Consider the following 12,521-nt stretch of genomic DNA (forward strand, 5'->3'; position numbering starts at 1 on the left):
GTTAACTGCATTTAACAGAAAGACTTTTATTGATTCAAATTGACAAAATTAGGGACCTAATTGATCACTTCAAAAATTGGATGACCCAATTGAAACAAACCTCCAAATATAGGGACCTCCAAACCTATTAAACCTAAAAATTTTCATACACATTTTTTTCACGTGGTATTTGAAGCTTGGTTGTCATAATAATTTCTTAAAGTTCTTAAACCCTTTCCACCAATCAAATTTTCTTCACTCCATCGTCCATGCTTTCATCTCATACTTTCACCACACCAATCATTACTAAATTAGGTGATGAAAATATTTTCATATGGCGTCATCGTGTTGTTACTAGGATTTTAATCTTTTACACTTTTATAATGATATCAACATTTTGTTAGGATACAAACAAAGCATCACATCAGATAACACAAGAGATTGATATGAATTTATATACACATAAGATACCTTCATTAGTAAAAGACTTTTTGAAGTGATATCAAGAGTAAATTCATGAAAACTTGACCTAGAATAGACAATATCTAAAAAAAAATACTTTTGTTGTACGGGAGGTGGAGACTTCTCCAAAGCAACACTTGTGATCTTGTATCATAATTTCATGAACTCGTGTACACGGTCTAATCACTAGGATTTTCGACTAACTTCTCTCAAGTTTCAACAAAGTCATTTACACTCTCAAACATCACTCGTTTTGATAAATCTTCGGTATTATTTATTATAATCTACACTGGTAACATTCTTGTAATAAGGAATTCAAAATCTACCATCATTACCCTTATTGCAACCTTGAACAAAGTTTTCTCCTTAAAGGATTTGAGCCTCTCCATTACTTGCTTAGGATAAAGGCAAATTGGCTACTTGGTGGGTCCATTCATCTCTGGTAGACAAAATATATTCATAGTATCTTGGCTAAAGCTCAAATGACAACAACTAAACCACAACATTCACAAATATATTTTTCTTAAGCTCACTGATAACATTATTGTTTATGCAATCAAATTAATACTACTAAAGTCAATAACGACTTTAATATTGTTAAGATAATGACCAATAAATTAGAAAGAGTAAAGTCAAGTCTAAGTCATCTTCTAATGAACATATAATTAATTCTTAACAAATTAATTCTTATAAAACTATACAAAAGAGGTTAGTCGAAAAAAATAATAAAAGTAATAAAAAAAGATTAAGATAAACAAATTAAATAAAAGATTAGATAATAAAATAAATAAAGAAACAAAAATGGAGAAAGATAAAAAACACTAATAAAGAAAAGAGGTTGATTCCACTTCAAAAGGTTCAAATAAAGGTAAGATATTGTCCACTTTGGACCAAATCCTCGTGGATTTATTTTTGATACCATTCTAAAAGACCTCTTACCAATGAAGATATCTTATGTATATATAAACTCGTGTTTATCTCTTGTTTTATCCAATGTGAGAATTTATTTGTAGGGTGTTACTCCCTCTATCACCACACACTACTTAATGTACTTTTACATTTTTCTTTTATTCTTCAATAATATTTAAATGAATATAAATATACTTTATATTATTAAACGAATATCAATATTCGTTAAAGAATAAACGGATGTTTACATTAGTTTAAAAATCAAATTTTCACAAAGATTATACTTCAAATTGTACTTTCAAATCGTACATTGGCATTTCAAAAAAAAGTAATACGTGAGTTATGGAGACAAGACTTTATTCAAATCGTACATTGGCATTTCAGAAACAATAGTAAAAAATCAACTTGTAATTGTAAAAACATTTGAGATTATGACTTTTAACTCAGTTTTATATATTTGAATGTTAGTATTTTGAAATTTTAATTTTAAATATTAAAAGATGTTTATCTATCAATAAGTATATAAATTATTTATTTATCTTGTCTAGGTCGCACGTTAATATGATGAAAAAGAGACCAATTTCATTTGAAGTACTGTAATTAAAAAGTAAATGGGTTTAAGAAGATTAAATAAATAAAGTTAAAAAGTAAAAAAAAAAAGACTAATTTTGTAATTAAAAAAGAATTATAGAAAATTGAGGAGGTGAAGAGAGCAAAGGTGGTGGTGGATGAAACAAGACCCTTATTTATATCTTAATACATTCTTGATTAATTCTTGTTAAAGTTTTTAACTTTAATAAAAAAACATTATCATCAATTATTGAGAGAAACACATTCAATCACATTAAAATTTTTAAATTTAATCAAAATACATTGTCAATCAAAATTAAACACCTTTGGAGTCATATGATTGCTATATTATTTAGATTTAATACTGTTAACTTGTTTCAATAGGTAAAAAAAACATTACTTTTACTTGATTAAGAGACAAAAGATATATAAAAATATAAATCACAATAATATTCAAAAGAACAAACCAATTATTGTATTCTAACCTTAGAATCTATAAAGAAATTATATCAAAATCCATGAAAATGAGTATTATATTTACTGTAAAAATAACATAAATAAAAAAAGAAAAAAGAGAGGATGGAGAACATAAAAAATGAGAGAGAACAAAATTAAGCCTCCTAAAGATGTTTTCCTAAGTCTTTATATAAAATTTAGATTAAGTATTATTTTAGTTTTTTCTAGTATTGTATTATTATTTGTGATAATGTAATTTTTTCTAAATATCTCCTAAATAGTCTAACATCTTCAATATATATTTATTATTGTTGAAATCTAAAGTGATTTAATAAGATATAGAGAAATTAAAAAATATTTGACCAATATTATTTTTTCATATTCAGATATAGTTAAATAAAATAATTATTAAAAAATATCAAACAACAAAATATGTAAATATACTTTTTTTTCTCATATTAAATATAAATGTTACTAATTATATGGGGTGGCTGTTTCGTTTATAAATAATAGACCAGGGCGCATGTTCTAGGGTTTTTCAGAGTGGAGTGTGCCGAAGAGCGTCGCAACCCTAATCAGAAGAAGCAGAGCTTCAACTAAGTCACAGCACCAGCCATGGGTCGTATGCATAGCCGCGGGTTCGTACAAATCTGTCAAATTCTTTCATCAATTTCGTTCTATTCTTTTTCATTATTCGAAATCAAAGTTTTTTTTTTCTTTGGTTTCAGTAAGGGTATATCCTCTTCTGCTTTGCCCTACAAAAGGACACCTCCCAGTTGGCTTAAGATCTCTTCGCAAGATGTAGCTTTCTATCTCCCTATTTATCTGTGTTTAAAGATTATATTTGTATATCCTTGTTTCTTGTTTTCTTGCCTTTTTTTTTTTATGTAATCTGTTTTTCTCATCTTTTAATTTTTCTAGGTGGAGGAAAATATCTGTAAGTTCGCGAAGAAGGGTTTAACCCCATCGCAGATAGGTGTCATTCTTCGAGATTCTCATGGTATTGCTCAGGTGAAGAGCGTCACTGGCAGCAAAATCCTTCGGATCCTCAAAGCTCATGGTTTGGGCTTACTCTCTGCTACAATGCTTACAATTTCTATTGATCTTTTTTGCGATTGTAATATGGAAAATGCTAATGGATAGTTGTAAGGAAGAGAGATAGAAAAAAAGAAAGAATACGAGACAAAGTGATAGATTTGACGAGTGATGTGAATGATTAACGAAGTGAGTTAGTGAGCAAACTTGAAGTGGGAATGATAAAATGAAAATGTGTTTATAGTTACCTCACTAATAGTAATGATGAAAAATGTTTTGGTATCTGTTTTCAGGACTTGCGCCTGAGATTCCAGAGGATCTGTACCATTTGATTAAGAAGGCAGTTTCTATTAGGAAGCATCTGGAGAGAAACAGAAAGGACAAGGACTCGAAGTTTAGGTTGATTCTAGTGGAGAGCAGAATCCACCGTCTTGCTCGCTACTACAAGAAGACCAAGAAGCTCCCACCTGTCTGGAAGTAGTAAGTACTTTCAAACCCTTCACCTTTTTGTTGCCTGGATGACTATTTTGCTATTGCTTTTATTGATGCTTTTATGATGTCAACAATGGAATGGAACTTAAAAGAAATGATTATTTTCTCTGCCACTCCTAACACAGATTAGAGCATTTTTCTTGTGTCTTTCAGTTTAAGTTGTTAAATTTATGTGTAACAAATACTTTTATTATTTTTTGCAATCACGTTTAAAGTCTTTATTTGAGATGGGTGGTATAAATAGGTTTTCAGTTTGTCATTTGTTCTTTAGATATGTTACCAAATGGTCAAAACTGATAAAAGTGTCATGCTGATAGACATTTTCCTGGAAGTTTTGTGTGCATATTTGATATCATTTGGATGTTACATAGGAATGAATATTTCCAAATTGAATTTCTATTGATGTTCATTGTTTATGTATTGGTAATCTGAAACCCGATATTGTCTTTTTTGTTTACCTGTTTTGCACTCTCCCTGTCCTGCGATTGACCGCTTGTAATATTTGCAGTGAATCAACAACTGCTAGCACTCTGGTTGCTTAGAGAATGCATGCACCTTTCATGGTTTTACTGCCTTGCAGTAGCTGTTGAGCTAGCAATTTGCCAGATCATTTTGATGTTTATTTGAAGGCTGGATAGGTAATGTGGTCTTAGATTCGCTAAGATCTTGTGGTTAGACTGAGAAAGATACTTCCAAGTAGTTAAGTCTATTTATCAATGTGGTGTTTTATTTTATTTTAGCTGTTGGAGGTTGTCTTTTTAAAGAGATGGCTGACTGCAGTTTTTGGTTTTAATTTCGAGTAATATATATGCCGAGAAGTTGACTTTTGATGGGTCGCAATGTTTACTGATTCAAGTACCATATATCTGTGCATTACATTTAGCTTCCGATAGATCGTTACAAATGCAAGTGAAAATGAGTGTTAGTCTTTGGTGGTAATTTTTTTAATATTGAAGCTTTTGAAAAGTGGTTCCCAAATACTGTTGCTATGTCATGTTTTCGCTTGGCCAATCCTTATGTTCCAATAATTTGGAGTGTAATTGATGTAGTTACTTAAAATTTGAATACACAATTTGGGTTGTGAAGGATTTGACTCAGCAAGGCGTCCTTTAATGTTTTTCTTTCTTTTTTTGAATATAATTTTGCATATTTTAATCAGTGTAAGGATTTTATTTTTTTCTATTGGAACGTAACTTAGATGATTTGTTATAATTTTAAATATAACTTACATATTTTATTGAATTTCATTTGTAATGTTTTGTATTTATATTGAATTAACTTTTTTTTTGTTATCATGTGTTTTTAATTTTATAAAATAAATTAATAAGATAAGGATTAAATATGTTTTTAGTCTTTATATTTTGGGGTAGATTTTGATTTTAGTCTATTTTTAAATTAAGGTACAATTTAGTCGTTCAATTTTAGAAAACTCTGGTTTTAGTTTTTTTTACCAATTTTTTTTAATTTTATTTGTTGGTTCAAGCACGTTTTTCAGTTAATATTGAAGAAAAATGTATCAAACAATCCAAATGTTATAATGAAACATGCTTGAAATAATAAATAAAATTAAAAAAATTTAGTAAAAAGGATTAAAACCAGAGTTTTCTAAAGTTGAAAGATTAAATTGTATCTTAGTTTGAAAATGAACTAAAATCAAAATCGTTGTAATGTATAGAGATTAAAAACATATTTAATCATTTGTGGTGTGGTATTATGATGCATTTAATGGAGTTCATACCAAGAGATGCGCTGGATTTATCCGATAGTCCGAAATTGGTTACTAACTGACGAAGGGTATAAAATAATTTTCCCTAAGAACATTGCGAGTTATGACAATTGGCTGCGACAGTCCCTGCTCTCTAAAAGTTAAGTAAGCACAGGTTTTGCATCAAGACCTACTCTTCTTTGGATACCACTTTTGAAGATCTGGTTATAACAATTGCTGCAATATTAGTACTTAATCACAGTTCTATAGCTTAATACAGAAGAGTCTTACGGATTCAGATATGATGTTCTCGATAAGTCATAACAGCTGATAAACCAATAAAGGATGTCAGTATCAGCCTTAATACCATAATATAATGCACCAAACAAGCCAGATATTGCCCAGAAATGTGAATCCAAGCTAATCAATCATATAATGGCGGGTTTATGTCGAGAGCTTTCAAGATGAGATTTTTGGTTATGGTATATTTGTAGACTTTGAGCCAAGTGATCAGTATCATAACGTGGTAGAATAGGGATTAATATCTGGCGATACAAGTTAATACAGTTCTGAAGCACATATTTGAGTCAATGCTATTTAACCACTTGGTTGATAATAAATATTTTCATCATTCGCAGTTTAGCCAAATTGTCTACCGAAGTCTGTTGAATTGCAACTAAAGAATATTCTGTAATGGTTTGTATGTGCGAACTATGTACCAACTAGGTAAATAATCAGAATAACCAATTTCTATCGAGAAACTTGAATTATTATTTTAAATAAGGTTTTTCATTTCATATTATTTTTTATCTGAAAAATTCGAATGCGAAACTTTGTCTAAAAAATTCAAACGCAATATCATTTATACCAACAACATTGTCGTGGTTTATCATCAATCTTTCTAGCCTGTTATTTGATTTCAATACCTTTAAATAAAAAGGTAGAATTTTAAGCGACCACTATCTGACTTCACAGATAAATAGAGGAAAAATGTCAAATTAAAATATATATATATATATATATATATATATATATATATATANTATATATATATATATATATATATATATATATATATATATATATATATATATATATATATATATATATATATATATATATATATATATATATACAGAGGAAAATTTTCACAAAACATTTCTTGGTCACGTAAATACTTGAAACATGAAATATAAATTTTGATGATTTATCAGTTTAAACACTACCTTCAAATTGCAAGTAATAACTTACATCATCCAGCTAAAGGAACTCAGAAATCCAATCCACAATACGGTCAATCTCAATACCTTTGTTTCACACCCTCGGTTCTCATGACACATTGAATCTCCAAAAGAATTCCAACTTACACAAGTTGACTAAATTCCAATGAATAGTTCCAGATAATGTACAGTGAACTGATGTAATGAAGAAGATGGAAAGTAGCAATATGACACATGAAATGTACAGAAGTTCCTGGAATGTTCGTTCTCCCTTTGAATCCACCAGGAAGGGCATATAAGGCGTGTTCGTGATCCAAGTGGCAACGTTCTGAATTATCAAGTGGCTGCTTGTCTAAATTACCGGATCCTGAGCTTTCTGGGGTAGGATTTATGTCATAATCAGCAGGTGAATTCTCTGAGCCCCCTCTATCGTCTTCGTGGGACTTGTCAGAGTCATCTTCGTTACTCTCTCTGCTAGGACTTCCTCCAAGATCACCCTTAGGTATGTTCTGAACCAAATCTGGCCGAGCTTCAACACCAACACGCCTGAGGTGTAACTGCCATGAGGATATAGACATGTTAAAAGATAAACCCAATGAGCCCACGACTGTCAGAACAAATCCCATGTAAAATAAGAAAAGTGAGCTACTACATGTATACCTGAAGATGCAAGTTCACTTCATCAGGTCTAGAAAGAAATGGGAAATCTCCACCAGTTTTCAAATATGCGCGCCTTGCTTCTGGATATCTTTCACCCAGTTGATCTTTAAGTTGTTGAGGAATTGCACAGTAGTCATTAGTCTTTAAGAAAGGAGAAAGATCATGTACAAAAGGACGAAAGTGGAGTTATTAAAAATTTTGTACCATACTACTCTTCCATAATAATAATAATAATAATGATGATAAAACAGTGAGACATTATTATCATACAATGTCACAAGAAAAATGTATTGATGGTGCATTATAGAATTTACCGGTACCAGCAGAATTTAACATAACTAGAGTGGAACAGTATTACTAAAAATAGAGCTTGTACACGGCACATCAAAACAATTAGATTACAATTGATCTAGAGATTCGACAATTAAGATTTTTTTTAGATAAAAAAGATCTATGCAAAAAAAATCATTTGATATCAACATTATACAGAAATAGGCAATTATATCTTGGGATGACATACATCCATTATAGTGATAAACGAATCTGAAAGAAGGAGTGGTCCCACTGAAGCATCATCTGTTGTCAGCGACAATCTGGAGGCCAAATCTTCTCTAGATAGGGTTTCCACCTGAATCAAAGAAAATATTTAACACAATAAACGGAAACTCTTCCAGAAAACAGGATGTGTAGATTAAATTTTCAGGAAATGTAGTGCATGATGATAGTTGATCAATTTCGCAGTCTAAAGTATAGTGGAAACTCTTTATTTATTGTCTAAAAACATTGTTTCGTACTGAGGGAAAATTGCAGATTGCTAATAAGCATTTGATTAGCAAGAAAAAGATTACCTGAGAAACAACAAAGTCCACTGAATCTGCAATAAATGGTTCATGGGGACCGTCTCGAATTCCTGTCAACACATACCGCTTGAGCAAAAAGGAAGGAGTCCAACTAACACTGTAAATGCAATAGAAAAGTTGAATCAGTAGGTGGAAAAAAAATACATCTAATGAAGAACTATCAGGAAGTATAACAACAAATTCCCAAGCGGGGACAGTGAAACATTTTTTTTTGGACAAAAAGTTTAAGGGAAGGGGTTCATCATTCTAGGGTCGAGTATACCATATAGCAAGTTCTCACTGTAGTAATCATGGATGATGCTTAGCTTAATGGAATGTTACAGGAATAAATATATAATTTTGAAGATATCATTCTAGTTTCCTTGTGACTACCTATCATAATTTCTTGGCAGAGCATATAATTGTCCAACGTGTATAAGTATCGGTAAAGTAATCATTGATGCTTTTATTTGCTACGAACTCCACTAGGGTGACACACAAAAAAGTTTATCTTTCATGAATATAAAGGGCACGACAGCACACGGTTTGCTAATTTCTAGCAGATATGTTATTACTCTTTACAATAGAATGGGAGAAAAGTACATGGGTGCCCATGGTATTGCAGCAGAGAAACTCCGGGTCTCCAAAAATGTGTTTGATAGAACTAAAGACCGAACTCTTCTAGGACGATGCTGTGCAAAGAGCTGGGCTAGGAAGCCTCCAAGTGATGTACCATAAAGATGTATCTGTAAGAAAGATTAAACTAATTTACTGAACATTTTCTCAAGTTGTTAAAAGCTATTTCACAAAATTATAGATTCAAAAGATGATATTACATTGACAGACATCTACACATGTTGAGCAGTTAGTGGAGAGATTTGTTGTGTAAACTCCTAAAACCATGCACTGTGTACAGCATATTTTATACTGAGCAATTTCATGAACAGGTTACGATCATACACCATTTGTTGTATATCGTTGATACTTGATAGATATAACTTCCAGAACAGATTAATCCAACGGGATACAAGCTATGAAAATATAATCGCACAAGAACTTGAGTTTTACCCAAACAAAATATATATTCCCAGTGGCAAACTACATCCACTGAAATTGTTGTGGTAAGAACATTTGGAATTTTATCCCCAAAAACCTAAATTTTAACTATATAAAAAACCATGCATGGTATTACAAGTAACAACGACTCGATCAATCATGAAAACATCAAAAGCAGGCTAGCTGGTATTTTAGGTGGGGCTAGAATATATTTAGGCTCACATGCTGAGGCTTCAAATATATTGCAAAAGAACTTGGCTTAAAAAATTTGGGATGGAAGAAGATATATTAATTTAATTAATTATAAGCATTCAATTCCTTGCAATTAGTAATTTTCAGTGAGAAAGTTCAAAGAGGCTCGAACTGATTGTTAAGCCTTAATATATACAGCTCTATATTTGGGCTGACGGTCCAAGACTGTTAGTTTGGTGGGAATAGGATTCCGCTTGGACTTGTAATGATTGGCCAAATAAAATCATTTATCATGACACAAATTGTTGGAAATATCTAGGAGCCCTTCCCTCCTTACGGTACACAAATATAGACATCATACACAATATCCAAATTCCAAAATAGTAACATATGATATGACCACTCCCAACAAAATTATAACTGTGCACAATCAAAGTAAATATGATTAGAGGATGTGTAAAACTGAATTATAAGAACCTCGAGAGATTTTAAAAGAACTGTTTAATTGAAGACCAGCTACGTAGGGCGTTCCATTAACTGGAATGATCGATGTCTCCAATATGGAATAAAGTTATCAAAATTTTCATACGGAAAAAGGTATATGCGGCTTCTAAAGCAAACAATTTATAGATTTAGCATCCGAGTAAGATGTTAGTAGTAGAAAGCAAGATGAGTTTGAGATCATACATGGTGTACATCAATAGCATCCAAGAACTTTTCAAATGCTTGAATCCACTCAGTATTATTCCATACACGAGGTATGTCAACAGATATGACCCGGTAACCCTGTACAAAATAAGGATTAATAAGAAGTAAAGACAAGATTACACCTAATCAATAAACAAAATTTAGCCCAATCCTGTCAGTAGGCAACAGGCAACGAGATTTTATTGCATAGAGCTCAAATTGCATTGCTAATGCTCAATACACCCCTTCTCTCTTGTTATAAGAGAAGTATATATCAGTTACGAAGATAGAAAGCAAATAGGAATAGCAAAGAAATAAATCTGAAAATGGTATTCAATTAAAAGTCGGAATGCGAGTAATTCAATTCCCTAAAGAAAGGCTATCAATGCTGGAAAAAAAAAAGAAGGAAAAGAAGTAAAAATATATCTCTCAGCTCCCTGAGCTGCCAGCCCAAGCCTGTGGCCGGAAAATATATCTCTAACTTCCACGTGTTCCCCCTCTTTGCTCTTTTACAGCAAAATCCCCATGTCTTTGGGCCATGAATGAATTGATCTAACATTTAGTCTATACTTTTGGCATGTATTCTTGGGTTCCATCAACTGTGCATATAACAACTAGAATCTTTTGTGCATGATTTTCTAAAATTTAATCTTATCTATTTAGAATTAAGCTTTCTTACAAGTTATGATTAATAAAAGATACCTACTAAACCTTTTAAATATTCAAAACAAGTTTTTCACTAACTATAAGGCATCCAGCAGTTAGATGAGTCTAGGTTATTGCTCTCTTGTTTAGCAGCAGAATTGCAGAAAAACACTTTTGAAGTTAGCTACCCGTTGCCTAATGGCTGTGACAAGAAAGAGAACATATCAACTTAAAATGAGAAAGCTTGGATGTTGCCATTTCAACATGCAAAATATTGAAGTTAATATATGAGTTGGACTCTAACATTATGGAAAACTAGACAGGTTGGATGATGAGAAAGATCCACATATCTATTTTCTTAAGTTTTTGGGTTGAGATAGAGCTATGTTATCTTGCTTTAAAGTTCGTGACCCATTTTGACTAACATAAATTGCTCTATGGATTTGGGTCGAAATTCACGTTATGTTATATGTCTTCCCAATATTTCTCTCCTCGGATTTCCCAACACACAATGTCCACAAGTCAAATCTTAACAATTAAGTGCGCATTTGTAAAACTGTTATCACACATTACAAAGCGGTTGCACGTGACTAGAGAGAAATGGTGAATAGGCATTGAATGAAAGTTAAAGCGTCAAAACAAAACACAACTGTAATCTTCCACTTATGACTAAGATTAAAACATAAAGTCAAGAGAAACTTTCAAGAGTGCAGTCGATTTTAAATAAGTTTCAATGAGAAGTAGAGTGAGTGAAGATTAGGTAATTCCAAAGCGCATCAGTGAAAACACATTAGATGTGATAATGTTTAGGCAATCAGAATATGCACGGGTACCTTCATGGATAATGACATGATCTGTTTATAATATACATCAGCGGTTCCAGCCGTTCCGGGAAGACATATAAGCGGAGGCACAGCTTTTGGTCCGAAATCGTAATATCGCCACTGTTTAGTGCCAATCTGTTAAGAATTTAAAAGCAAGAGATCAAAAGAAGAGTAAAAATTCCAATATGTTGATTAAGAAAGGAACTACATCGGAATCTATGGGTAAAACCTAGAAGTGCAATTCGGAGAAAGAAAAGGGGAAAATAGAAACATACTGGGATTTTGTGAAGAGGGACTTGGGACTTGAAGTGGACGTAATCACCGGGCGCCGAAAAGACGGTTTTCATGGTTAGCACGCTAATTTGCAACGCTAGGGTGGGCGCTTATGCCATTCCCATCCTTCAATTTCACCTATCTTTCTCTCTATGCATTATTGGGATTGCAGGCACGCACATGCCATCTAACCTATGGCCCCTTTCTGTTTTTACGTGAAATTAAATGACCGTTCACAAATGACGCTATTTACATAACAGAATTTAATATTACTTTCACTGTTTTCTTTCTTTCTCTTTTATCATTCCAACCAAAATCAAATATCTTCTTCTATAATGACTTGGTCCAATCTTCATTGTATACAAATTTTATTTATTAACACAAAAATAATAATAAGGTGGTCTCGTTTCAGCTTACACAAACCTTCAAATCGTCACCAACGAGTATTTCATTGAAAAGGAGATCAGCTATGTTCCGCATCTGAATAATTATTATTCTTTTAACTATGCTTAAATTT

General features: G+C 31.9%; 2 protein-coding genes across 2 annotated transcripts; one reads left to right on the forward strand and one right to left on the reverse strand.

Annotated features, from left to right (window-relative positions):
- Positions 1-2,865: 2,865 nt before the first annotated feature.
- On the forward strand, positions 2,866-4,764 carry LOC106768630 (40S ribosomal protein S13). The gene is made up of 5 exons (XM_014653874.2): positions 2,866-3,014; positions 3,105-3,177; positions 3,298-3,436; positions 3,705-3,891; positions 4,412-4,764. Exons 1-5 carry the CDS (start codon positions 2,992-2,994, stop codon positions 4,443-4,445), a joined length of 456 nt encoding a protein of 151 aa, XP_014509360.1. The 5' UTR covers positions 2,866-2,991; the 3' UTR covers positions 4,446-4,764.
- Positions 4,765-6,794: 2,030 nt separating this feature from the next.
- On the reverse strand, positions 6,795-12,233 carry LOC106768629 (maspardin). Its single transcript, XM_014653873.2, has 8 exons — positions 12,007-12,233; positions 11,741-11,866; positions 10,263-10,361; positions 8,931-9,073; positions 8,337-8,445; positions 8,009-8,116; positions 7,489-7,629; positions 6,795-7,385 (listed from the first exon to the last, which is right to left on the reverse strand). The coding sequence occupies exons 1-8, from the start codon at positions 12,076-12,078 to the stop codon at positions 6,972-6,974; spliced, it is 1,212 nt and encodes a 403-aa protein (XP_014509359.1). The 5' UTR covers positions 12,079-12,233; the 3' UTR covers positions 6,795-6,971.
- Positions 12,234-12,521: the final 288 nt, after the last annotated feature.

The sequence above is a fragment of the Vigna radiata genome, chromosome 7 (assembly GCF_000741045.1).
Source record: "Vigna radiata var. radiata cultivar VC1973A chromosome 7, Vradiata_ver6, whole genome shotgun sequence".
NCBI lineage: Eukaryota > Viridiplantae > Streptophyta > Magnoliopsida > Fabales > Fabaceae > Vigna > Vigna radiata.

Bases quoted from the DNA above. Each gene is read 5' to 3' on its own strand.
- LOC106768630 (XM_014653874.2), top strand. From the start codon at position 2,992: ATGGGTCGTATGCATAGCCGCGG. The intron at 3,015-3,104 runs GTTCGTACAAAT...CTTTGGTTTCAG, and splicing joins GGTCGTATGCATAGCCGCGG to TAAGGGTATATCCTCTTCTG. The intron at 3,437-3,704 runs GTTTGGGCTTAC...ATCTGTTTTCAG, and splicing joins TCGGATCCTCAAAGCTCATG to GACTTGCGCCTGAGATTCCA.
- LOC106768629 (XM_014653873.2), bottom strand. From the start codon at position 12,078: ATGAAAACCGTCTTTTCGGCGCCCGGTGATTACGTCCACTTCAAGTCC. The intron at 11,867-12,006 runs GTATGTTTCTAT...AATTCTTAACAG, and splicing joins TCCCTCTTCACAAAATCCCA to ATTGGCACTAAACAGTGGCG. The intron at 10,362-11,740 runs GTACCCGTGCAT...TATTTTGTACAG, and splicing joins TCATGTCATTATCCATGAAG to GGTTACCGGGTCATATCTGT.